Here is a 24,683-nt window from a genome sequence, read left to right as displayed (position 1 = left end):
TTTTTTGGTTTTTTTCCCTGGTACCGAGAATCCAACTCACGACCTTGCGCTTGCCAGGCAGGTGCTGTGCCACTGAGCTAAATCCCCAGCCCCTCTGACCTACATCTTAAAGGAGAAACTGTTGGAAGCACTGAACCCTGCTACCTCCTGGCCAGTGTGGAGGCAACAAAAACCTTGTTATGTGGAGTTCTCACGTGGGGTCAGGGGTGTGATCAACCCAGCCAGGCAGGGGAGCCAAGTAAGGCCCTTACCTTGTTGAGCCTCAGTTTCTTCCTCTAAGGTGTTGTGAGCAGTAGAGGTGATGCAGTAAAGTCTGATCTACTGCCACTTCTAGTAACAGGTCAGGTGTAGCAGAGATAAGGACAGTCACCAACTGACAGGCTGCTGCTGTGTGTAAGGCCTGTGCTGGCAGCTTTCATGTGCACTTTCTGGTTGAATCCTTTTGTTTTGTTTTGTTTTGTTTGGCTTTTTGAGACAGGGTCTCGATATGTAGCTCAGGCTGGCCTTGAGGTCACTTTGTAGCCCAGGCTGGTCTCGAACTCGCAACCATCCTCCTGGCTCAGCCTCCCGAGTGCTGGGATGACAGTAGTGTGCCACAACACCCGGCTGTTTTTTTTTTTGTTGTTGTTGTTGTTTTTGTTTGTTGGTTTTGCCTTTTTGAGACAGGGCTTCACTCTGCAGCTCAGGCTGGCCTTGAACTCACTTTGTAGCCCAGACAGGCCTTGAACTCACAGTGATCTTCCTGCCTCAGCCTCCTGAGTGCTGGGATTACAGGCGTGTGCCACCACTCCTGGCCTGGTTGCATCTTTTGAACAGTTATGAAAAGTCATAGAACTGGGCATGGTGGCACACACCTGTAATCCCAGCAGTCAGGAGGCTGAGGCAGGAGGATCGTTGCAAGTTTGAGACCATCCTGAGCTACAAAGTGAGCTCAAGGCCAGCCTGAACTGCATAGCGAGACCCTGTCTCAAAAAGACAAAAAAAAAAAAAAAAAAGTCATAGAGTTACTGTCCCATTTTATGGATGGAGGACCCTGCCCAAGGTCATACAGCAAGTAACTGAGAGAGCTGAGCTCTGAATCCAGGCAGTGGGCACTCCAGAGGCCGTAGCTCTGCTCCTGTTTTTTCAGGTAAACGTGTCACCTGTCCTCATATGTAGCTGGGGTTGTGTGTAACCAGCTGATTTCTTCCCTGGACCCTGTCCTCACTACCCCAGATCAAAGAGCCAGCCGAAAAGCAGAAGTTCTTCCAAGAGCTGAGCAAGAGCCTGGACTCGTTCCCTGAGGATTTCTGTCGGCACAAAGTGCTGCCCCAGCTGCTGACTGCCTTCGAGTTTGGAAATGCTGGGGCTGTGGTCCTCACACCCCTCTTCAAGGTCAGTGCAGCCAGGAGCCCCTGTGATGATGAAGCTGGAGGGCACGACACCTTAGGGGGTCCAAGCAGCTGATGGGGTACATCCAGACGGCCAAGGGGAAGTCTGCTAAAGAGAAGTCTGATGTGGGGACAGCCCTGCAGAGCATCCAGGGGTGGGCAGCAGGGCAGAGCAACCCCATGCCCTTCATGATGGTTTGGCAAGCTGGTACCACCTGACCAGCTGCAGGAAGGCTGTGAGGATGTCTTGTTCCTAGGGAGGAGAAACCTTGCGCTTCCAGATTCCTTGGTCTTTAGTCCCCTTGATTCAGAGCCGTTGACACTTCCTCATATCCCAAGACAGCTCCCTGGGTTCCCAGGGCCCAGGGGACAGTGTGTACTCACCACCACCCCACTTTCCTGTCCTCCCTCCTCACCTCTCAGCATTCAGCTTCCTGACTTCTGGGAACTGGACCCTACCCCCTTCCTTGGACCCCAGCCCACCCTGCTGTGGGCAGCTGCTTTTCCTCTCCCTCCCTACCCCAGAAGACCCTTTGTCCCAAGGCACTTGCTAGAGTGGGAGCAGACTGGCATTAAATCCTATGTAATTGGAACTCCCAGATATTGTAGGCAAAATTAAGTCTGCATGTTGTGTCCAGGTGCTTGTTTTGTGTGTGTATATGTTGTTTTATTTCGTAGGTGTTTTCCTTTTTCTTGTTTTTGGTACCAGGAATCGAACTCAGGAAAGTTGCCTGGCAGTTGCTGTGTTCCTAAGCTGTATATACGGCCCTCCCTTTTCTTTTCTTTTCTTTTCTTTTCTTTTCTTTTCTTTTCTTTTCTTTTCTTTTCTTTTCTTTTCTTTCTTTTCTTTTCTTTTCTTTTCTTTCTTTTTTTTTTTTTGCCTTTTTGAGACAGGATTTCACTATGCAGTTCAGGCTGGCCTTGAACTCACTTTGTAGCCCAGCCTGGGCTTGAATTTGAGGCAGTCCTCCTGCCTCAGCCTTTTGAGTGCTGGGATTACAGGCATGCACCACCACTGTTGGCTCGTCATAGTTTGTTTTATATATGTATATGTATGGGTTTTTTTAAATTAGTACATGTTTGGGGGCTGGGGATTTAGCTCAGCGGCAAAAGCGCTTGCCTGGCAAGCGCAAGGTCGTGAGTTTGGTCCCTGGTACCGGAGAATAAACCAAAAAAAAATAAAAAAAAAAATAAATAAATAAATTAGTACGTGTTTATAGTATATAACAATTACATTCATTGGGGGAGTTGGTACATGTACAAAATACAATCTTAATTTTTTCAGCCCTTTCTTCTCAAGGCACCTGTTTATCAGGAGGAGTATAGAGTTTTGATCAGCCTCCTCTAAGAGGCCTTGCCCCCAAAAGGCTAAGGGCAGGACTAACTGAGACAGAGTATGGCACTTCAGAGGGGCTGCTGAGACCTCCCCATATACTCCAGTGTCACCCCACCTCATTCCCACCTTGGGAAACCATCAGGGAGCCTAAGCAGGTGAATGAAGCAGGCCTCACTCGTACCATTCTTTTTTTTTTTTTTTTTTCCTGGTACTGGGAATCCAACTCACGACCTTGTGCTTGCCAGGCAGGCATGGTGCCACTGAGCTAAATCCCCAGCCCCGCTTGTACCATTCTTGTGGCTGTAGCTAAACTCCTTTTCTTGCACCATCAGGTGGGCAAGTTCCTCAGTGCCGAGGAGTGTCAGCAGAAGATTATCCCTGTGGTGGTCAAGATGTTCTCATCCACTGACCGCGCCATGCGCATCCGCCTCCTGCAGCAGGTGTGAGCCTTGGCCAGAACCTACCCTGGTCCTCTCTCCTAGACCCTACCCTGGCTGCTGGGGAGGTGCCTACCTTATCTCCAGCCTCAGGCAGGTAGCTGTCCATGGGCCCCAGAGCCCCTTTCTTGAACATAGACACTGGTGAGGGGCCAGAGAGGCTGGGCTTCTTGGCAGCCTTGGGGATACCTGGGCTGCAGGGCTCAGAGGCCCCCATCCCCTGGCTCAGTCACTCTAGCCCTCCACAGAGGGGACATAGTCCATTCTGCCAACCCTAGGGCAGCTTGTAAGGGTCACACAGGATTAATGAGATCTAGGGAGGGGCACTCTTGTGAACCAGAAAGAACCAGTGGCACCCAGGTACCGATCCCTCCCCAGCTGCCACTCACGCCAGGCTTCCTGAGGCCAAACACATGGGCAGCACTCAGGAGACAGACTTGAGAAAACCAAATCCAGAGTGGCCCAAGCTGCAGTGTAGGGAGAAGGAGCTGGCCGTGTTCTCATGTCTCACCCTGGGCTACAGATGGAGCAGTTCATCCAATACCTTGATGAACCAACAGTCAACTCCCAGATCTTTCCCCACATCGTGCATGGCTTCCTGGACACCAACCCTGCTATCCGGGAGCAGACAGTCAAGGTAGGTGTGGCCCTGCCAGAGCAGTTCGGTGAGCACACCTGGTTTTTCAGAGGTTCACTCAGTACACGGATGCCTTGGTTTTAGGCTGTGGATCTGAGCAGGTTGTGAGAGGGCAGGCACAGTCTGTGCTGTGTGCTTACATGATCCAGGCCGTGGGTGTGGCCCTTGCCAGGAGGGGTACAGGATGGTCATGGCCTATAGTCTTTTCCATGGACACTGCCGGAGCATTTGTGTGGCCCTAGCTTGTGCCCTAGCTAGGATGCAGTGTGTCCAACTCCCCTGCCCTTAAGTGGGGCAGACAGTAGGTCTAGAAGACAGTAAGTAAAATTAGGAAATATGTATATTATGTTAGGAAGTTTTTGAGGCCAGCCTGGGCTACATAGTAAGTTCAAGGCCAGCCTTTATTGCATAGCGAGACCCTGTCTCAAAAAGACAAAAAAAAAGGGACCACTTTGCTAAGGAGGAGTGCCTTTAAGGAAAGGGGAGCAAGGATTGATCTACAGAACATGAGGAAACATACTCTGCAGAAGGAAGAGCAGGTACAAAGGCCTTGTGGCTGAAAGGAGTATAAAAGTAGCAGGAAGGGATTTAGCCTGGCTAAAGGGAAATGGTTGTGGGAGGTGGAGTCCAGGGGTAACAGTGGGGTATGGCAGGAACCTGGGGCACTCTTTGGAAGTGAGTCCAGAGCGGTGACAGGGCCTCCTAAGGACCAGGTTAACAGGGGGCTAGGCCCCAACTGGGCTTGGTCTGCTTGACAGCCAAGTGGAAATGTCCAGCTGGCTACTGGTCATGCACATGTGGAGTTTAAGTGAGAAGTCTGGGCTAGGGGTGCCCACCAGTCTATCAGCTAATAAGGGAGCATGTTAAAGCCATAAAATGGGAGCGTCCAGGTCAAGAGCATTAATGTAAAGTAGTCCAAAGGATTCTCTCGGGATGTCTGAACATTAAGATTGCAGCAAAAGGAGCAGCCATTGGATTGAGGGAGGCCCAGAGCGGTTTGTGTCCTGGAAGACCAGAGACAAAAATTTTATGGTGGAGGGAGAACTTAGGGTCGTGAAAACTGCTGAGGGCTTAGGTTTGGTGAGGGCAGAATTGACCATTGACTTTAGCAATGTGGAGGTCAGCTGTGTCTTCAACCCAAGCCAGCCCAGAAGTGAGTGAAAGCCGGGTGTGGAGACGGCAGAGAGCAGAGGAGAGAAATGGGAGACAGGCGTGCAGACAGACCTCCAAGGCCTTGCTGCAAAGGGGGACAGAGAAATGGGGGACCTCCTTCCTCAACATGCTGGCGGCTTTCACAGCCTTGGCAGGTCTGCTCAGAGCCAAGGCCTGCCTTTGTGGCCAGTGTACTCTCCCAGAAGGCCATCCCTGGCCTGGCCTGGCCTGCAATCCTTACTGTCCCCTTCACCCCAAAGTCCATGCTGCTCCTGGCCCCAAAGCTGAATGAGACCAACCTCAATGTGGAGCTGATGAAGCACTTCGCACGGCTGCAGGCCAAGGATGAACAGGGCCCCATCCGCTGCAACACCACAGTCTGCCTGGGCAAAATCGGCTCCTACCTCAGCGCCAGCGTGAGTATCCCAGGGCCAGGATGGTTGCGTGCTGGGACCTCATCCCCTGAGATGTAGGCTCTGGGTACTATTAGCTCCAGTGTTGGACTCCAAGACCTAGAGTGGGTTGTGCCAGGTCCCATAGCCTGTGGAAGGCAGGTCTGGATCTGAACCTGGGCCTGCGTGTTCATCTTTTTGGCCAGGGTCTGTAACCTCAGCACTTACGGTGCCCAGACAGTTAACAGGAAGGAGTAGAGTAGATCAGCAGAGCAGGGAGGAAAGAGGCATGTGCCTATCCCTGGGCAGCTGCTGCTCTGGCCCATTTCCCTGAGGCGGGCTGGAGCCGAGGGGTCAGAAGGAGGAGGCCAGGTCGTGTTTTAGGTAAATTCTTCGCATGTAGGTTGTTAGTGATGGTAAGTTCCCTGTTCTGGGAAGTAAGACCTGATGGCTCTGGGCTCCCATATCTTGTTTTGCTTTGTTTTGTTTTTTGGTCTTCTTTGAGACAGGGTCCTGCTCTGCAGTTCAGGCTGGCCTTGAGCCCACTTTGTAGCCCAGGCTGGCCTTGAACTCGCAATGACCCTCCTGCCTCAGCCTCCCGAGTGTTGGGATTACAGGCGTGGGCCACCATACCCGGCTGGGCCCCCATATTAACTCAACACTTACAAGTCTTCTCCCCCGCCCCACCAGACCAGACACAGGGTCCTCACTTCCGCCTTCAGCCGAGCTACAAAAGACCCATTTGCCCCATCCCGGGTCGCGGGTGTCCTGGGCTTCGCTGCCACCCACAACCTGTACTCACTGAGTGACTGTGCCCACAAGATCCTGCCTGTGCTCTGCGGCCTCACTGTTGATCCTGAGAAATCTGTGAGGGAGCAGGTGAGGCACAGCTGGCGCTGGACCTAGGGGCTGGGACTGTGGTGGGTGTGTGGGCCCTGGCCAGCCTGGTGGGCTCTCAGAGATCTGGGATTCTCCGGCTCTGTCCCTTGCTACCCCACAGGCCTTCAAAGCTATTCGAAGCTTCTTGTCCAAACTGGAGTCTGTATCAGAGGATCCCACCCAGCTGGCAGAAGTGGGTGAGTGGCCCACAGTTGTCTTCCTTTTCCCCTGCCATGTCCTTGACCCTCAGCTGCCATGTCCTGTCCCGTTGGTATGTCTGAGAGCTGGGAACACCCTGGTGCGTAGGGCTGACACCCCCTTCTTCATAAATGGGAGGGACCAGGCCTGGAGAAACAGGCACAGCTGCAGGTCACTTGCCCTACTTTCCCTCCCTGCTGACCCTGAGGTGCCCATACTTGCCTCTCTCTCCTGCACTACCCAGAGAAAGATGTCCATGCAGCCTCCAGCCCTGGGATGGGAGGAGCTGCTGCCAGTTGGGCAGGCTGGGCTGTGACTGGAGTCTCCTCACTCACCTCCAAGCTGATCCGTGCACACCCTATGGCCACACCTGCTGAGACCAATGTGCCCCAGAGACCGATGCCTGAGGGTGAGTGCCACAGCCTGGTGGCCACAGTAGCTAAGAGGGCCAGGGGGTGTCGGCCCCCAGGGGCTGCTGTTGTCTGGCTTCCCCTGTAATGATGATGGGGACCTAGAGTGTGACTGGGGTCTAGTCTCCTTGTGGGTTTCTATGGTTCCCCTCCCTCATCCTGCACCCTTTTCAAAGACCTGCCTGAGAGCTCAGGAACTTCTCTTCCCAGGACATCCTACCCCGCCCCCCACCCCCATCCCTGCTACCCCAAATTCAAGCCATTGGGAGACACAAGAGGAAGACAAAAGTGAAGCAGAGGACAGCAGCACTGCTGACAAATGGGATGATGAGGACTGGGGCAGCTTGGAGGTGAGTGGCTGAGGCCTCCTCAGGGGGACCCAAAGGCATGCATGGGGCTCTCTAGAGTCAGGCCTGCCCTCATCTGCACAGTGTCCCTGCAAGTTGGCTCTTGGAGTTGGCCCTGTGGGCCAGAGCCAGCCGCTGAGCCCCGATTCAACTCCAGGGGCCCTGGAACAGAATGGGAAAGAGACAGGGCAAGCAGAGGTTGAACAGCCTCTGGACTTGTCACCTCTCTGAGCCCTCTCCCTCATCCACCTGTGTCAGTGCCTGCCTAGTTCAGGGTCAGCAAGGAGAGGCCACCCAGGGCCTAGAACCAGACCAGTTCTGGGCGGCTGCTGAGGATGACTGGAAGAAGTGAGCTGCCCTGAAGAGAATCACAGGGCTCTGGGCCAGTTTTCCCGTCTGGCTGACAGCAGTATCTGGATGCAGAATTGAGAGGAAGGCCATGGAACATGTAGACCTGATCCCTGGCCTTGGGGATGGGTGATGACAGGGAAGGGTGTGTATCCTCTTGATAGGGAAGCAAGTGAGAAGGAAGATAGACTACAGGGTGGCTGAGCATGGTGGTGCACTCCTGTAGTCCCCACACTCTGGGAGGCTGAGACAGGAGGATCACAAATTCAAGCCCAGCCCGGGATATTGCTCAGTGGCATACGCACCTGCCTGGCAAGTGCAAGGTCCTGAGTTCGATTCCCAGTACAAAAAAAAAAAAAAAAAAAAGACAAATTCAAGCCCAGCCCAGGCTACTTAGTAACTTGGTGAGACTTTGTCTAAAAACAATTCATTGGGGCTGGGGAAATAGCTCAGTGGCATAAGCGCCTGCCTGGCAAGCGCAAGGTCATGAGTTCAATCCCTGATACCACACACACACACAAAAAAATCATTTAAAAAAAAAAAAGATTGGGGATGTAGCTCAATGCAAAGGCCCTGGGTTCAAATCCCAGTATGTCGCACACAGAGACCACAGGGTGGAGCCCATAGCCAGGAAGGGGCTGGAGCCAGTTTACTTGCCCTATGGGGAGTTGGGAGTGTTACTGGTCAGGTATCTTCCTTCTCACACTGCAGCAAGAGGCTGAGTCTGTGTTGGCCCAGCAGCATGACTGGAATTCGAGGGACCAGGCTAACCGAGCCGGCCAGGTGAGCTGGATCCAGCAGGGTGCTCTGTGTGTGTCAGGGTAGGACACCCTGCCCGCCTCTCCTCAGCACACACTGTTCCACAGGTCAGTCACCCGGACCGCAAATCCCCAGAGTCAGACTGGAGCAGCTGGGAAGCTGAGGGTTCCTGGGAGCAGGGCTGGCAAGAATCCAGCTCCCCAGAGCCACCCCCTGAAGGCACAAGGCTGGCCAGCGAGTATAACTGGGGTGGCCCAGAGCCCAGCGACAAGGGTGACCCCTTTGCTGCCCTGTCTGTGCGTTCCACTGCCCAGGTATGAGTGAAGTGAGGATGCAGACTGGGTAAACACCACCTGGGTGTCAGCCCCCACTGCAGCCAGTGCTTCCTTTTTCAGCCCAGGCCAGACGTGGACTCCTGGGGTGAGGACAACTGGGAGGGCCTGGAGACTGACAGCCGTAAGTGCTTCCCGTGGAGGTCTGGTGGCCAAGGGAGAGGACTGGAGAGCTGATAACCTGGACAGGTCAGCCCTCAGCCTGTTTTCTCTTCCCTAGGGCAGGCCAAGGCCGAGCTGGCCAGGAAAAAGCGTGAGGAACGGAGGCGGGAGATGGAGGCCAAGCGGGCGGAGAAGAAGGCAGCAAAGGGCCCCATGAAGCTGGGAGCCCGGAAGCTAGACTGAACCCTTGGGGTGGGCCGTTCCAGTGAGGAAAGCAGGCCCAGCCGATGTATTTATTGTACAAAACCATGTGAGCCCGGCCGACCTGCCAGGCGCATCTCACGTGTACATAATCAGAGCCCCAATAAATTCTATTTCACACCCCCAGTCCTGGGCTCAGTCTAGCCCCTCCATGATGGCTGGGGTCCGGCACTGGCCTGCACAGTCCTGGCCAACCACAGATGTGAACGTCAATTTGTTTTGAAAGCCAAGAGTAAACTGAAGAGGCGCAATCTGGATCTGATTTATCAGTTTCTAGGATTCTTCCTCAGGAAGGCTGACAGTGCCCGACAGACCCAACACCCAACCATGAATCGAGGCCTCCAGGGGCACCCCCGGGCCTGGGGTGCAGAAAAGGGTCTGCAGCCCTGGAGGGTCCCTGGGTCCGAATCCTGAGTTGGGGCAGGCAGGAGCTACCGAGCTAGCCCCCAGTGTCAGCCGAAACCGCTTGGTGATCGCGTGATGGCCGAGGCTGCTCAGCGGCGGCGCTGAGGCACACACGCCCCGTGTGGGCGGCTGCGAGCGAAGCCGGCCTTGCAGACGCAGCGGAAGGAGCCGCTGGTGTTCACGCAGCGCTCGCTCTTGCACAGCAGCCCGCGCTGGTTCAGTTCTCTGCACTCATCGATGTCTGCGGGAGGGGGCGACAGCGAGGCCTTGGCTTAGCGTCCAGTCCTGACCAGGGGCCGCAGCTTCACCCCCACATCCCGCTGGCCCCAGCGCTCTGCCCAACAAGTCCTGCTCACCCACGCAGCGGGAGCGGGAGGCGTCCAGCTGGAAGCCTCCGGGACATTCGCACACGGCGCCGCCAGGCCGCGGGACGCACCGGCCGCTCACACAGCGGCACTCGTCTGAGTCTTCCTCGGAGCTGTCCTCGTCTGCGGTAGCCAGAGGGATACGGGCGTCAACATCATCCCACTGATGGATGGCCAGCGCCCCTCCGACCCCCCTCACCTCTCGGAGGTTTTCCCAGCAGCAGGGGGCTCGCGTCCCAAAATGAATTGCTCTCACTCTGCGAGGTCGGACACTGGGACCCTGGGAGGGGACAGGAAGGTCAGTGACCGGGGTTCCCCGGGGTCCCACCCGTCACCCCACCCTAGGCCTTGCTGCGCTCACCGGAGCCGCGCGGCGGGCACGGGCGGCACTGTGCGCCCCAACCGCGGCCCTGGCGGCAGCAGCAGTCGTCGAAGGTGAGCGCAGGCCCGGCCAGGGGCCCCGCGCACATGCCGTCCTCCCCGCGCCGGCTCCAGCACACGTCGCGCCTCTCCGGGGCCCGCTCTGCGGAGGAGACCCGGCCTCAGAGAGGAGCTCGCCGCGGGGACCAACCACCGCGCGCCTCCTCACCCGCGTGGGGGCCGCAGACCCGGGGCTCCGCCCGACCGACAGGGCCCCGGAGTCGCCCTCACCGGCCGGGCTCTCGGGGAGCTGGCAGTCGCGGCCGGAGGGCCCGGGCACCCAGGGCGGGCGACACTCGCAGCGGTAGGAGCCCGGCAGGTTGACGCAGCGGCCAGGGCGGCAGGCTGCCGGGTCCTGGCACTCGTCCACGTCTACGGGCAGCGAGGGGCGGGCGGGGGTGGCAGTCACAGCTCAGCCCTGCCCGCCGCCGCCTCCCCTGTCCCTGGCTGCGCGGCCCGGGCCTCACCCATCTCCTCGGGGCTCAGACACTGGCGCTGCGCGGGGCTGTACTCGGCGGGCGGGGTGCAGGCGCAGCGGTAGCCGCCGCGCGTGTTCTCGCACACGCCGTTCCTGCAGTTGGACTCGTCCAGACACTCGTCCACGTCTGCGGAGAGGAGAAGCGCGCGTGGCAGTGGCCAACGGCGGGGGTCGGGCCTGGGGCTCTGCCCGCCTCCCCGCCACCTCCGCGAGGCCACTCACCCACACACTCCAGCAGGTTCCCGTCGTAGTAGAACCCCTGCTTGCAGTAGCACTCATAGCCGGGTTGCGTGTTCACACACTTGCCCTCCTTGCAGATTTCCGCCCCGAACAACATGCACTCGTCGATGTCTGGGGGGGTGACAGCCGTGGGTGCCCAGCCTCTTCTACCTCCCGGCCGCTAGGCCCGCAGCCGGGAGGCGTGGGCAGGGCTCCCCCGGAGGGGGAAATAAACCCAGGCTGCAAAAGATGCCCCGCCAGGCCAGGACCCCAGCGACCGAGCGGGGCTGCTGCGGGCGGGACCAGCAAGAGGGAGGGGGCGGGGCCGGGGCCTGGCCGGACTTACCGCGGTGGGCGGGGATGCCGTAGTTGACAATGTTGTTGTCCTGCGTGTAGCCCTTTCCGTCCGGGCAGAGGCTGTGGAACTCAGCTGCGGGGAGAGAGCAGCCGCGGGGAGGGGAGGAGGCGGGACTGAGCGTGGCCTGAAGGCCATGGCAGGCAGAGTGGGCCTCTCCACCTCATTTCCCAGCTACCCGTGGAGGGAGCATTTCTCCCAGGTCGGTTTCCAGATAAACCAACCGAGGCTCTAGGAAGGGGCCCGCCAGGGCGCCTGACCTGAGCTGTAGACTGGGCATGGGTAGATTTCGCAGTGGTCTCCCCAGCCGGCCCCCAGCGAGCAGCAGCATTCCTGCTGGGTGATGTTAGTGGCCAGTACACTGTCACAGAACACCGTGTCGTCGAAGTTAAGGTAGCACTCCTTCTTGTGGTGGGGCTGCTCCACCTCTGAAGAGGGAGGCACCTCAGGGTCGAACAGACTGTCCTCTCACCCCGTCTCCCCTGTCCACCCACCAAGTCACGCTGGCCCCCACTTTCCGTCTCCCCTTAGTGCCCCCTGAGAGACAGGCTCCCTCCAGGTGGTGGTCAATGCCCTTAGAGGTCTCTCCCCAGCAGACTCCCCCAGGTGAAAGGTATATTTCTTGTTCTGCAAATTCAGGAGCGTGCAACAGAAACACGTTTCTTTTTCTTCTTCTTTTTTTTTGTCTTTTTGAGAGAGGGTCTCGCCATGCAGTTCAGGCCGGCCTTGAGCTCACTTTATAGCCCAGGCTAGTCTCGAACTCGCAACGATCCTTCTGCCTTAGCCTCCTGAGTGCTGGGATTACAGGTGTGCCACCACGCCCGGCCAAGACACATTTCTGGAGGACAGCTTCCGCTCAGGGACTGTCTAATCTGAGGAGGCAGATGGGGAGACACTCACCCTCACAGCCATGCTGGTCCTGGGTGGGTGTGAAGCCCTCATCGCAGACACAAACGTAGGAGCCCTGCAGGTTCTCGCAGGCCCCGTGGGGCAGGCACAGACTGGGGTCCTGGCTGCACTCATCTATGTCTGCAGAAAGTGGCTCTGATGAGTCTCAGCCTCGCTTTCCCTGGGATATGCCTGCACTATTTTAGAACCTGGATTTCCAGTATGATTTTAAAGTACACACAACCTGCTGGGGATATAGCTCAATGGCACAGTGCCTGCCTGGCATTCACAAGGTCCTGAGTTTGGTTCCTGGTACAGAAAGAAAAAGAAAGCAAGAGAGAGAGAGAGAGAGAGAAAGAAAGAAAGAAAGAAAGACAAAGAAAGGGAGGGAAGAAAGGAAGGAGGGAGGGAGAAAGGAAGGAAAGAAGAAAGAAAGGTAGCTGGGCATGGTGGCGCACACCTATAATCCCAGCACTCAGGAGGCTGAGGCAGGAGGATTGCCATGAATTGGAGACCAGCCTGGGCTCCAAAGTGAGTTCAAGGTCAGCCTGAACTGCATGTGAGACCTTGTCTCAGAAAACCAAAAAAAAAAAAAAAGAAAGAAAGAAAGAAAAGAAAGGAAGGAAGGAAGGAAGGAAGGAAACACAACCTAAGTCCCCTGGAGCCTGTCTCTGTGGATGGCTAGGTGGGCACACATTTACTTCATTGCCCTTGGTGACAACCAAATGAAGTCCTCTCAGCTGGCCCTTGAGGACCTTCTGTTTGCTCTTCCAATGCCTTTCAGTTCACACTGTACTCTACCCCTCTCCACAAAAGTGTCTAGTCTCTAAAAGGTAGCTGCTCCCAGATCTTCCCTGGAGAGTAAATACCACCCTGTGCCTTTTTTTTTTTTTTTTTTTTGTCTTTTTGAGACAGGGTCTTGCTATGCAGTTCAGGCTGGCCTTGAGTTCATTTTGTAGCCCAGGCTTGTCTCAAACTCACAGGGATCCTCCTGCCTCAGCCTCCTGAGTGCTGGGATTACAGGCATGTGCCACCACACCCAGTGGTTCTGTGCCTTTCTTTGCCTAGGGAATCTCTATTGTGATTCAAATCCCAACTCAGTGGTCACCTCTGTGTTAACCACTAGCCCTGACTCTCTTGGCACTCCATACCCCTAACCCTGAGACTCAGTTTATCACCCACTGTTCCTGCTGGGAACTCCAAGTGACTGCTGAATACTTAGTGTACAACACAGAACCTGGCAAGTACAGTACTGGGTGCTCAGTTATCTCTTGTTGATAAATGTGTAAATGGCTGAGTCTATGGGTTAGACTGATCTGTAAAGAGCTGAGTAGAGTACCTGTGAGTAGTAAGTCATTATTACTGCCATCCTTTTTAGTCCGGTGGAAGAATAGAAGGACCCGTGTAGGATAGATGTAAGAAGGCAAAAAATAGTCTATAGTGTATCTAGGGGGTTGCTGCTCCCTGCCTCCCCACTCAGGAGCCCTCAGGCCATCCCTCGTACCTTGGCACTTCCTGCCACCCACCAGCCGATGCCCCTGAGGGCAGAGACATCGGTAGGAGCCATTGGTGTTGATACAGTCACCCCCAATGCAGGCCGCAGGAAAGTCACATTCATCAATATCTGTAGGAGAAGGAGCAGGTGGAGGATAGCAGGGGCTGAGCCTAAACACACATAGCCTGGGCCCAACCCTTCACCCCCAGCATAGAGCCCTGGGTTAATCCGGCACCCCACACCCCATCTGGGAGCTGGATGGGGACTGAATATGGCCAGGGGTTCTGGAGGAGGAAGGGGACAGGCCAGCGCCTGGGCTCTAAAACCCCTCACCCTCGCAGTGGCTCCGGTCCCTTGACAGATGGTAGCCAGAGAGGCACTGACACTGGAAGGAGCCTGGTGTGTTGGTGCAGATGCCATTGTTACAGACGTCCCCAGCCTCACACTCGTCCACATCTGCAGGGCACAGGAGGTGTCAGAGGGCCGGGCTGGGGGTAGCCTCGGGCTTCTGCTACCCTTTTGAGTTTCTGTCCAGGGCCTAGAGCACCTGAATGGAGGTCAGCAGATCTCTAGAGACCCTCACCCCAGTCCTGTGTGGCACCCCAGGCCCCAGCAGGTGTTTTCAGCATCCCTGGGCCAGGTGCGATGCTAAACACCCCGACACACAAGAGGCGCTCTCCCTGTGTTTTCTCCCCTCCCCTCCCTGGGCTTCCCCAGCGTTTCAGATGATACTGCAGGCCCCCGTGTCCCTCCTTCCACTACCCCTGCTCTCACCATTTATCCTCCCTATCTCCACCCCACCCCTGCCCCTGGGCGAGCAGCTCCATCTCAAGCCTGCACAGCTTCACAGCCCTCAGTCCATGGTCCCAGGTGGGGAGCTCTGGCCTAGGACTCCCGGCCTCTACCATGTCTCCAGCTGGGCAACCCACAGGAACCACCCCTTCACCCTATCCAGGGTGGAGCTCAGCATCTCCCCTCCCCAGTGTGCAGTGTCACTCGCCATGTCCCCACACCAGACCCCTAGAGGTTCACTCCCTCCTCTCTTCATCTTGGTATCCAGTCAACAATTAATTGGTTCTCATATTTCTCTAGCATCAGAAGTGTCATGGCTATCCTGAGGCCACTGCTCTCATCCCATCCGATGCTTCCTGTTGCCTTCTCATCCTGCTTTATTAATTCCTACTGGTTTTTTTTGGTTTTTTTTTTTTTTTTTCTTTTCCCGGTACTGGGAATCGAACTCACGACCTCGCGCTTGCCAGGCAGGAACTGTGCCGCTGAACTAAATCCCCAGCCCTCCCCTACTGGTCGTTTTAGACAACTCAGACCTCCTTCCTCCCAGCCCGCTGGTGTTCCCCTCCCCCTGCACTCCAGCCCTGTGTCTAAGGTCTATCTTACGTTCCCCAGTTTCTCTGAATCCCAACCCTCAGCCTGTCGCTTGATGCACAATAAATATCAGTGTAGGAACCACTACTAATGCCCCCCAGATCAATGATCTTTTTTTTTCTTCAAATTTAAGTAACATGTCTACAAGAAAAAAAAAGTAAATGAAAATAAGAGAACAAATTTAAGTAACATGCTTTGCAATCACAACTTCAGCCTTGCCTGCAAGACCCTCCCCGCAAGCTCTGCTTCCCCTTCTCTGAGCAATGAGTCACCCGATCAGTGAGCTGGGCCTCCCTCCCAGCCATTCCAGACAAGAGTGGTGCACTCCCCGCAGGAGCAGCTAGGGGGTGGCCTGCTGGGCCGGCGAGAGCTCACCCACACAGCTGCGGCCGTCGGACGTGGGCGCATAGCCCTGGGCGCAAGTGCAGCGGAAGGAACCGGGGAGGTTCTCACACCAGCCGGGAGAGCAGGGACTGCCCTCCGCGCACTCGTTGATGTCTGCGGCAGAAATGGCCCGCCTCAGACACTACCCACCTGGTCCCGGCTATGGATCTCCTTCACTTGCGGTTAGGGGGTGCCCTTCTACTCCCGGGAGACCCCACCCTTCAGGTTCCTCTAGCTGTCCGCAGCCAGACCCCGCCCCACAAAGCCGGTATCACGGGGCAGGCCCCGCCCATCGTCCTCAGGGCCCCGCCCTCACCGCGGCAGGCCCCGCCCCCTTGGCTGCGGTAGCCAGGCTGACAAGGGATGCACTTGAAGCTCCCGGGTTTGTTCTCGCATTTGCCATCAGGGCAGGAGCTGGGGTCCCGGCATTCATCAATGTCTGCACGGGAGAAAGAGAAACAGGACGACCGGTGTGAGGTCAGCGTGGCTGGCCAGGCGCTCATGGTCTTCAGTAGAGGCCTCCTTCGTCACAAATTGACAAGGCAAAGGGCCCTTTAGGTTCTGAGGCTTCAACCTGAGAGGTTTGGAGCTGGGCAGAGATGATCGCACACCTCCCGCCCCATACCAGGTTGAGAGACAGCCGAGAACCCCGCTGTGGTGCGGGAGGGCCCTCACCTTCGCACACTGGCGGTCGAGAGGCTTTAAGCCGGTAGCCGGGATAGCAGTTGCACTTGTAGTGGCCAGGAAAGTTGATGCAGAAGCCGCCGTCGCCGCACACGTGGGGCTTGGCACACTCGTTCAGGTCTGAGTGGGAGAAATGGGCCGGGGGGTGGCGGGGGTTACCCCTTGCTGGGAGGCAAGCCCGCCCCACCCGAGAAGCCCAGCACCGCTCCTGCCCCCCATGGCGCTCACCCACGCAGGAGCGCCCCCCGGCGCCCACGTGTAGGCGATAGCCGCGGTTGCAGTGACAGTTGTAGGAGCCGCCGGTGTTCAGGCAAGTGCCCTTCCCGGGGCCGCATGGCTCCGCGTCACACTCGTTGACGTCTGCCAAGGACCGGCAAAGGGAAGTCGTGAGCCTGGCTTGCCTCGAGGCCAGCCACCCGCGCGCCGGCCCTGCCCGCGCTCACCCACGCAGTAGCGGTGCTGTGGATGTGACCTGTAGCCAGGGTTGCAGTGGCAGGAGTAGTCGGAGGGGCCCGGGACGCACTCCCCGTGGCCACAGATGTTCTGGTTCAGTCGGCACTCGTCGGTCTCTGGGGGGATCAGCAGTCCATGGGGTTGAGCAGGGAGCACCTGTCTTCTGCCATATCCCCAGGGCGAACCCTGACACCCCAGGTCTACTGATGGGAATGCCTGAGCCGAGTCACAGGCTGACCTTAGGTTCCTGCACACCTGGATGCCAATCCTAGCATTTTCTACACCTTATCTTAATCCCAATGTCATGATCCCAGATGGCCCCCACGATACTCTAGGTCCCTGACTTGCTAAACACTCCAACCCCAGGACCCTTGATATTTCCGTACCCACTCCAAGAGGCTGACCTCAGCCACTCCAAACAAAGCCCTATCCCCCTGAAGTCCTGGTCATCCAGTATCCTTACCCATGGGGCTCTGAGACCCGATTCTCCCGAGTGATCTCAATACCTTAGACTCTGTAGCCTCAGTCACACCAACATCCTCTAGTCAGTGACTCCAACACCCTTTGCCCTGGGGACCTGGGACACTAGTTCCAGGATGGTGGATTACCCCGTCCCTGAGGCAGGGGAAAGCCAGGCAGGAACTACTTCCTTGGACTCCTAACTTGTTGTTGTTGTTGTTGTTTGTTTGTTCATTTTTTTGAGACAGGGTCTCGCTGTGTAGTTCAGGTTGGCCTTGAACTCAAGTCAATCCTCCTGCCTCAGCCTCCTGAGTGCTGGGATCATAAGTGTGTGCCACCATGCCCAGCTGGACTCTTTTCTTGTTTTGAAACAGGCTCTTGCTTTGTAGTGTAGGCTGGCCTTGAACTATTGGCTGGACTCCTAACTTGTGTCACAGCTATGCACAAGTGGTATGAGGCAGGAACTCCCCTCAGCCTCTCTGACTTCAAGCCCAAGACTCCCTGCTTCCTCTTTTTCCCTCCTTTTGATCCCTTCTACCCACAGATCTTACCTGCAGCACCCCACCCCTACCTCCATGCAATCCAGGCGGTGCTGAACCTGGCTTGGGCCTGTAGCCACCCAGCCAGTGGGCCTGTGCAGGCTGCTCTTTGCCTAGAGCAGCTCTCCATAGTGCTTCTTAACACCCCACCCCCAGGTACCTCATCAGGCACATTGCCAGCGTGCCCAGGGCAGCCACCTTCCACCTGCGCCCTCCCGCTAGGAGCTCATCTAGGCTCAGGGTTTCACTCAGCCTGGCAGTCCCCTTGTGCTTTGAGGGCACACTATTATGGGCTTGATGCTGGCTCAACTGTGTGACCCAGGGCAGGTCACTGAGCCTTTCTCTGCCTCAGACTTTTCAAACAATACTCCCTTCACTCTAAGAGAAAGTTAAATGATATTTAGTATGCAAAACTCTTCTGGCAGTGCCTGGCACAGAGGGATTGCTGTCTACAGGAACAATTATTATGATGCTCAAATCCTTGTGGACACTTCCTATAGCCTCTGGCATCAAAAACCCAGGCCCCTTTATAAGGCTGCATGTACTGCTGCCCAGGTTCAGACACACCCGCCTGCGTGTGGTTTCTCCCTCTTCTGCCCAGCCTTTCATTCTTCCATGCCTTTGCCCAAATTTAACTTCCCTTGGAATGTTCTCTTCAACCTGCATTCCCCTCCCATCTCCACTTCTCTTGAATTTCTAACAATCTTTAAACCCTGCCCAGAAAGTTTAAGTCATTACTCACCCACCTTACATCGTATCACAACCCCTAGACTTCCTTCCTTCTCTGATTTATTTTTTCATAGTATTTATGGGACTTAATAAATTTTTACTTACTGATTTTTTTTGTGTCTGTCTGCCCTGCAGGGGCAGGAAATTTTTATCTCTCTTGTTCTCTGTAGTATCCTTAGCACTTCAACAAGTGCACAACACATAGTAGGTGCTCAATAAATACAAGTTGAAAGAATGAATGTCCCCAGACTGGGATGACCACCATACTACCTCGACCACTTGTGAACAAAGTGGGATTCCCACTGCTCACTGGGAATTCCCCAGTGCTCAGCCCCACCCAGACAAGTGCTAGCCTGTTAGCGCTAGAGAATGGCGGGAGGACGCAGGAGGAAGAGAAAGACCAAGTTCAGGGGAGCGGCCTTGCTAAGTGGGTCTTACCTGTGACCTGAGTGGGGGCGATCTCCACTGCACTGCGGGAGGGTGGCAAGTCTGGGGGCAGGAACCATCGGATGGTAGGTGGCGAGGGGCGGGATATCAGCTCTGCAGGCAGCATTATAGGGCTGGTCAGAAACTGTCTCTCTCCCACCAGGTCACAGCCCAGCCTCTGTCCAGTTAGTACCCGAGCTGTGACTCCCCCACAGACTCCACCTTAGCCCCTTTGTCCCTGCAATTGCCCAGCTTACCCGGGTAGGGCCTGGCAGGAGAGGTGGTGGCCGTGGAGTGGCTCTGCTGTACTGACCGCTCCTCGATCACTGGCTGTAGGCGACAGCAACATGAGCCCTCCCTGTCTCTCACCTTTGCCCCTCTCACCTAGGGTCATACTCACTGGGTCTGTGGTCAAACCTAGGAGGGAAAAAGACGAGGATATTAAGGGTTGGGGTGGGAGAGGGAGTCAGGTGTGGAATCAGCAGCTGGGGCTGTATGGCTAGGACCTCTAAGACTTCAGCAGTCATGTCTCTGGTTCAAGGGTCAAGGTTAGATCATGGGTCAGAATGTGTTTGCTTAGTGGTCTGGGGCCAGGTCTGGAGAGCAATGGTTGATCAGGGGTCTGGGGTTATAGATCAAGGCACAGGAAGTTAGAGCCCAGGGTCAGGTCAGGGGTCAGGGGGTCAGACTATGAGGTCATAGCTGTGGATGGGGGTCAAAGCATCAGGCTGGACCTCTCTCTTCTTCTGTGTCCTCAGGTGGTGGTGCCCGGCTGGGGCTCTCGGGGAGCTGCTGGGGTTTGGGCGGCCCATCAGGATGCAAAAAAAGGGAAAAGTCGCTTTCGCCCTGGATGGTGAGTGTCTGGTGGGAGGTGAGGATGTGGTACCCCTTCCCAGCTGGACAGATCTCTTTGAAGGCAGCTGTGGTCAAGAGAGGAGACAAAGAAATGAGTGTTTCCTATCCAGGTGTGTGGACAGGCAGCACCCCATCTCCGGCCTTCCCCTACCCCCCAAACCTGCCCCCCATACCCTCCACTCACCAGTGCCATCTGCTGGGCAGCGCTGACACCTTGCTCCCCAGGCCTTGCCCACACTGCAACAGCAGAGCTGTCGGGTTAGGCGCGTGGTCAGAGGGTGCTGGCACTGGTGCTCTGGGCTCACCAGGCGGAAACACAGGCTCTTCTCCTCAGGCTTGTCTGCTGCAGGGGCCATGGGGGGCATGAGCATCTGGGCCTGAATACTCCCCATGTCCCTCTGCCCAGCTGCTCCAGACCTTGCCTCTGTGCCCCGCATAACCCTTGACCTGAGAGTGGCTGCTGACCTCCTATGACCTCTAAAACCTGTGTGACCACTAACCTCACTGATCCTGATTCGGGCTGCTCCTCCTTCCCATCAAACCCACTATCTATAGGGCCCTGATTTGGTATAAGCCTTGAGCCCCTGTGACCTCTAACCTCAGATCTCAGATGACCCTTGGCCCCACTGATTCCCTTCCGATCTCTTCTGGGCCTTGGCCTTGTTCCTCATGCACCCAACCCTCAACCCTCCTCTGACCTCTTATGACCTTGGACTCTTGTTGCTGAGAGCTTTACCCCTCCCACCCATGACTGTCCAGTATCCTGACGCCGCCCCCCGCCAGTCTCACCAATGCACTGAGTGCGGGAGGGGCCCAAACTATGGCCAGGTGGGCAGATGCAGCGATAGGAGCCCAGGCTGTTGAGGCAGTCACCATGCCGACACATCCCTGGCATCGCACACTCGTTGATGTCTGTGGTAAGCAGGAGTTTGGTCCCTCTAGTCTGGTGCCATAGGGTGACCGCAAGCTGTTCCAAGAACCTCAGAGTTCTGCCCCAGCCCAACTCCTCCCTCCACCACACTGGGACACCCTCCCCACAGTGACCTCCGGCTGCCTCCCCAGCCCACAGATCCCCTGCTGGCAGTACCCTGGCAGTGGCTGCTGTTGAACTTCTTGTAGCCCTGGGGGCACTCAGAGCCCATCTCACGTACAGGACCTGGCTTCTGCACCCCTGTGTCTGCAGAGAGGACAGCGTGGTGGTGGGGCACGGGGGGCTTGTGGGGAGTTGCGGGGAGAGGATGGGGAGGCTAAGGGGATAGGGAGAGGAATTTGCGGGGCCCTGGGTGGGAGGCTCCTGTAGAGAGGAGGGTGGGTTGGGTGGCCCCACTGAGCCCAAGCACTCACACTGCAGCTGAGGGCACTTGTGGCACTTGCTCTGGCCCCAGGCAGTGCCGATGCTCCCACAGCAGTCCTCCTGCTTGGTGAGGCCGGGCAGGGGGTTGCTGCCACACTGCGGGGAGAGGTGGCAGAGGGGTCACAGAGTACCAGAGCCACTCCCCTCCTTCCTGAGGCGCTCCTCCCCAGCATGCGGATCGTCAGTTTTATGCAATCCTGATGAAACCCTTAGAGAAGGAGGCGCGGTCCCCTTAGGGACAGTGGATTCACTCACTGGCTGCTTGGGCAGCGTGTCCTGGAAGCAGCGGCCGAGGGGCTTCTGGGTGGGAGGTCGTGGGTGCTGAGGCTTGGGGTGCGGCAGCAGGTGCTGGGAGGGGGCAGGGCCCTCAGCGTTGGGCCCCTCGATTCGGTGCACCTGGACCGAAGCCTCAGGCGGGTGGTGGACTCGGACGTTCACCACGGGGGGCGGGGCCTGCACTGGGGGCGGGGCGTGGTGGCCTCAGGGCTGCTCCGTGCCTCAGCGCCGCGCTGAGCTCCTCCAGGGCTGGCCTCTGCCCGGATCCAGCCACCCTCACGCCAGACCCTCTCCCCCTCCCGGAATTTGCCCTTTGCCTGGTACCTTCTGCTGATATCTGTCCCGGCCCCAGGGGCACCAGGAAAGCTGCATGCTGGGCAGGAGGCCCCTCCCCCGGCCCGGGAGGATCGGCGATCACCTGCACGGCGTAGATGGCATGCTTGCTGGCCACAGACTCGCCCTCTGGAACCAGGGGCTGCAGGGTGCCTGTGGACCCCGCCCGGGCCAGCCCCGGGCCTGAGCCTCCTCCGGCACCGCCAGCTCCTCCGGCGGGCACCTGGCAGAAGCGGCCAGTGAAGTCGGGGGGACACAGGCACTGGTTTCGGGAGGAGCACTGGCCACCATTCATGCAGGGCAGAGGGCACACCACTGAGAAAGGGACATGAATCAGGTCACAGGCTGACCTCCAGCCCCCAGGCCCACTCTCACCCACATCCTGTCCCCCTTTCCTTGCCACCCACTGGCTCTATTGTCCTTGGGAAACTGGTTTTAGTGACATCACACACACAGAAACTGCCCACTCTAGGTCCCCACCCCTGGTATACCCACAGTGGGTCCTGGCGTCAATTTTTCCAATTTAAATCCTAGCGAGGCCATGTGCCAGCTGTATGACCCTCGGCAACTCACTTCCCCTGCCCCGTGCCCCACCCACGGGCGTGCTGTGTGGGTTAAATGAGGCAAAGCCCATACAAACGCTCAGCACAGAGAGGGATGGAACAGGCGACTGTGAATGCTGCTGCTGCTTCTGTTGCCGGTGAGCCGCTTTCCCATGGCCTTTTCTGGGAATGCGATCTCTCCCTCTCATCTCCTTAATTCAGGCCTCAGCCCCTCTGCCCTTGCCTCTGCCTTGCCATCTGAGCCCACACCTGACACTGCCACTGATGCCCCATCTCTGGATACAGTCACAGTCCCCGACCTCTCCACTACCACTTGGCCACCTCCACTGGACACTGAATCACCTCTCCCTACCTGTGCTCACAGCTGGGAAGCCCTGCCTGCCCAGCTACACAGACTGGGCTGGGAGGGTCCACCCTGGCTTTTCCTGCCGTCTCCCACTTCCAATGAACCCATCTCCTCTCATGGCTTCTGCCCTTCCACTGGCTCTGGCCATGCCACCCAGACCTATGTCTCCCTGCCTCTCTCTTGCCTGTCCATAATCCCAGTCCCCAGAGAAACCCACTTCAGGCAGAGCTCTGGCACAACACACCCAGCTCTGGACCCTGCTTGGACTTTTAAGGCTCTCTACTGCCTAGAGCCTTCTCTCACCAAGCCCCTCTGGTCTTCCCATGTGCACCCTACTTTCCAGGGCTCACCTCCCTCCTACCTGCCTTTCCTTCCACCCCAGGACCCTGTCCCCCATCTCTCCATGTTCAAACCTGACTCTTCTAAGCTGAGCTTCTTCCCCAGGAAGGGGCCTGTCTCACATCCCACCTACCACGTTCCCTCTCGTGAGTCTCCTTGCTGGGTTATAGTCAGTCTGTTGCCCCTACTCCAGGGTACTTTGGAGGGCAGGGCCTGATGGGCCTGCCCAGATGAGACCCAGGAGATGAATGAAGGTGCAAATGAGCAAGAAGTGAGACCTCACTGTTTCTCTGTCACATACACCCAACATGTGCTTTAGGACCTTGGAGCCTTAAGCTACCACACTAGCCAGAGCCCCTCTCCTGCCTACCCTAAGGGGATGGCCTCACTTCCCAGGGGAAGAAGGCATGTGTGCTGCTTTCCTGGACACCTGAAGGTCAGAGGGACAACCCTAATCCCGTGCCATCAGGGTCAGGCTAAGAGCATCCCAGCCCCACCCAGCCCATCCTGCCTGGCCTCTTGGGGCCCGCAGGCTTCACAGGGCCTAAGAGGTGTGTCCTGGGCCAGGGGAGGCAGAATCCTTCCTTCCTCCCAGTGAGTCACCCTTAGCGGTGAGGGTGACCTCCCAGTGACATCCACCCACTGTGGCCTGGGCACTTAGCCCTGGGGATGTGGGCAGCACGGATGGAGACAGCAGCCTGCGCAGGATGGCCGGGGGCCTGAGAGGCCAGTACACAACACACTCACACGCACAGTCATCTCCTCACATACACAGACTTATTCTGACACCAACACAGGCTTATTATATAAACACTCCCATCCCCTCCCGACAGTGAATGCAGACACACATCCAAGACAACAACACAGACACTGGCTGATCACCGTGTGTCACTCCAAAGCCTAATCATGCCCCCATAGACATGGGGGTCATGTGAGCACATGTGTGTGTGTGCAAGCACACACACACACACACACACACACAATCTGGTGGGGTTTCTTAGCGCTGGAGTGGATGAGTGAACAGAGGAATGTGTGAGAGGGGCTGTTTTGCTGGTGCCATCCTGGGCTCGGCCTAATTACCCTGTCCAGGAGGGTAATTACTGCTGGGACACCTCCCCCAGCCTGGCCCACAGGGCCCTGGTGGAGGAGGCCCAAGCCCCAGGCCTGGCCCTTTGGGGAGAGATGCTGGGGAAGAGATGGGCTCCAGGCTGGGTGGGAAAGTCGTAAGGGCTGGGGCTGGTGCAAAAGGCCTTCAAGATGTGAAGAGTTCGCCAGGAGTCACGGAGAAAAGAGGCAAGCCAGTCCCCAGCTCCAGGCTGCACCCCACTTCTTAGGCCTTACTTAACACAGTTCCCGCTCAGATCTTCCCACTGACTCTTTCACCCCAGCCCTGACCCAGGCTCCTCCTCCGGAGAAAGCAGGTGTATGCTCTGGGCAGGGTCTGCTTTAGGTATTTTAAAAAGACTTCTGTTTTGTGGGGAAATATTCATCCCTTCTCAGAGACTTCCGGCCCTGCTCACATTCCTCAAAACCTCTGTGCCTTCTAGCACCTTCCTGGAAGCCTGTGCCATCCACAACCCCATTCAAGCCCCCAATCCCAATTCAAGCTTCAAAGTTCAGGCCTCTGGGCCCCCAACTCTGGCCTCCAGGACTGTGACCCCCCAAGCTCAGTGGCCTCCATCTGTGCTATGTGCACCCTAGGTCCCCGCCTCTTACGCCGGAGGCTCCGCTCTGCAGCCTGCCTTCCCGGCTCCCCACCGCTCCCAGCCTCGGCCCCCGGCCCTCACCCACGCGGAAGCCGGAGCCCGTGAGCGTGTCGGTGCTGTGGCCGTTCTCTCCGATCAGCGTCATGTTGGTGCCGTGGTGACAGCTGTCCCGACACTGGCCCTTGAGACAGGTCCGCTTGCAGTACACCGGCGCAAAGACCACCTTGAAGCGCTCGCGGGCCAGCGCCCCGCCCCCGCCGGCGCCCCGC

General features: G+C 57.1%; 2 protein-coding genes across 2 annotated transcripts in view; one reads left to right on the top strand and one right to left on the bottom strand.

Annotated features, from left to right (window-relative positions):
• Positions 1–9,086, top strand: part of Scyl1 (SCY1-like, kinase-like 1) — a 12,125-nt gene extending 3,039 nt beyond the window's left edge. The window contains exons 6-17 of the mRNA XM_005384488.2: positions 1,216–1,374; positions 3,039–3,146; positions 3,667–3,780; positions 5,193–5,348; positions 6,015–6,203; positions 6,325–6,400; positions 6,646–6,810; positions 7,022–7,161; positions 8,218–8,289; positions 8,373–8,579; positions 8,661–8,721; positions 8,818–9,086. Coding sequence (XP_005384545.1) covers positions 1,216–1,374; positions 3,039–3,146; positions 3,667–3,780; positions 5,193–5,348; positions 6,015–6,203; positions 6,325–6,400; positions 6,646–6,810; positions 7,022–7,161; positions 8,218–8,289; positions 8,373–8,579; positions 8,661–8,721; positions 8,818–8,942 — 1,572 coding nt within the window. The 3' untranslated portion in view covers positions 8,943–9,086. The remainder of the gene's footprint in view (positions 1–1,215; positions 1,375–3,038; positions 3,147–3,666; positions 3,781–5,192; positions 5,349–6,014; positions 6,204–6,324; positions 6,401–6,645; positions 6,811–7,021; positions 7,162–8,217; positions 8,290–8,372; positions 8,580–8,660; positions 8,722–8,817) is intronic.
• The window catches only part of Ltbp3 (latent transforming growth factor beta binding protein 3), a gene marked incomplete in the record, with an annotated part of 16,184 nt that continues 466 nt past the window's right edge, over positions 8,966–24,683 (bottom strand). The window contains 28 exon segments of the mRNA XM_005384491.2: positions 8,966–9,606; positions 9,722–9,853; positions 9,930–10,010; positions 10,092–10,253; positions 10,382–10,522; positions 10,618–10,755; positions 10,851–10,979; positions 11,194–11,277; positions 11,463–11,630; positions 12,103–12,231; positions 13,595–13,714; positions 13,919–14,041; positions 15,344–15,466; positions 15,669–15,791; positions 16,028–16,156; positions 16,265–16,396; positions 16,480–16,605; positions 18,655–18,756; positions 18,900–18,972; positions 19,043–19,059; positions 19,377–19,562; positions 19,682–19,840; positions 20,287–20,409; positions 20,585–20,674; positions 20,842–20,947; positions 21,107–21,309; positions 21,452–21,775; positions 24,496–24,683. Of these exon segments, the coding sequence (XP_005384548.2) occupies positions 9,455–9,606; positions 9,722–9,853; positions 9,930–10,010; positions 10,092–10,253; positions 10,382–10,522; positions 10,618–10,755; positions 10,851–10,979; positions 11,194–11,277; positions 11,463–11,630; positions 12,103–12,231; positions 13,595–13,714; positions 13,919–14,041; positions 15,344–15,466; positions 15,669–15,791; positions 16,028–16,156; positions 16,265–16,396; positions 16,480–16,605; positions 18,655–18,756; positions 18,900–18,972; positions 19,043–19,059; positions 19,377–19,562; positions 19,682–19,840; positions 20,287–20,409; positions 20,585–20,674; positions 20,842–20,947; positions 21,107–21,309; positions 21,452–21,775; positions 24,496–24,683 (3,763 nt within the window).

Source organism: Chinchilla lanigera, unplaced genomic scaffold (genome assembly GCF_000276665.1).
Source record: "Chinchilla lanigera isolate Chin_1 unplaced genomic scaffold, ChiLan1.0 scaffold00021, whole genome shotgun sequence".
In the NCBI taxonomy this organism is placed as follows: domain Eukaryota; kingdom Metazoa; phylum Chordata; class Mammalia; order Rodentia; family Chinchillidae; genus Chinchilla; species Chinchilla lanigera.
The sequence above is the reverse complement of the archived record's forward strand: the minus strand, read 5'-3'. Positions and strand labels throughout refer to the sequence as shown.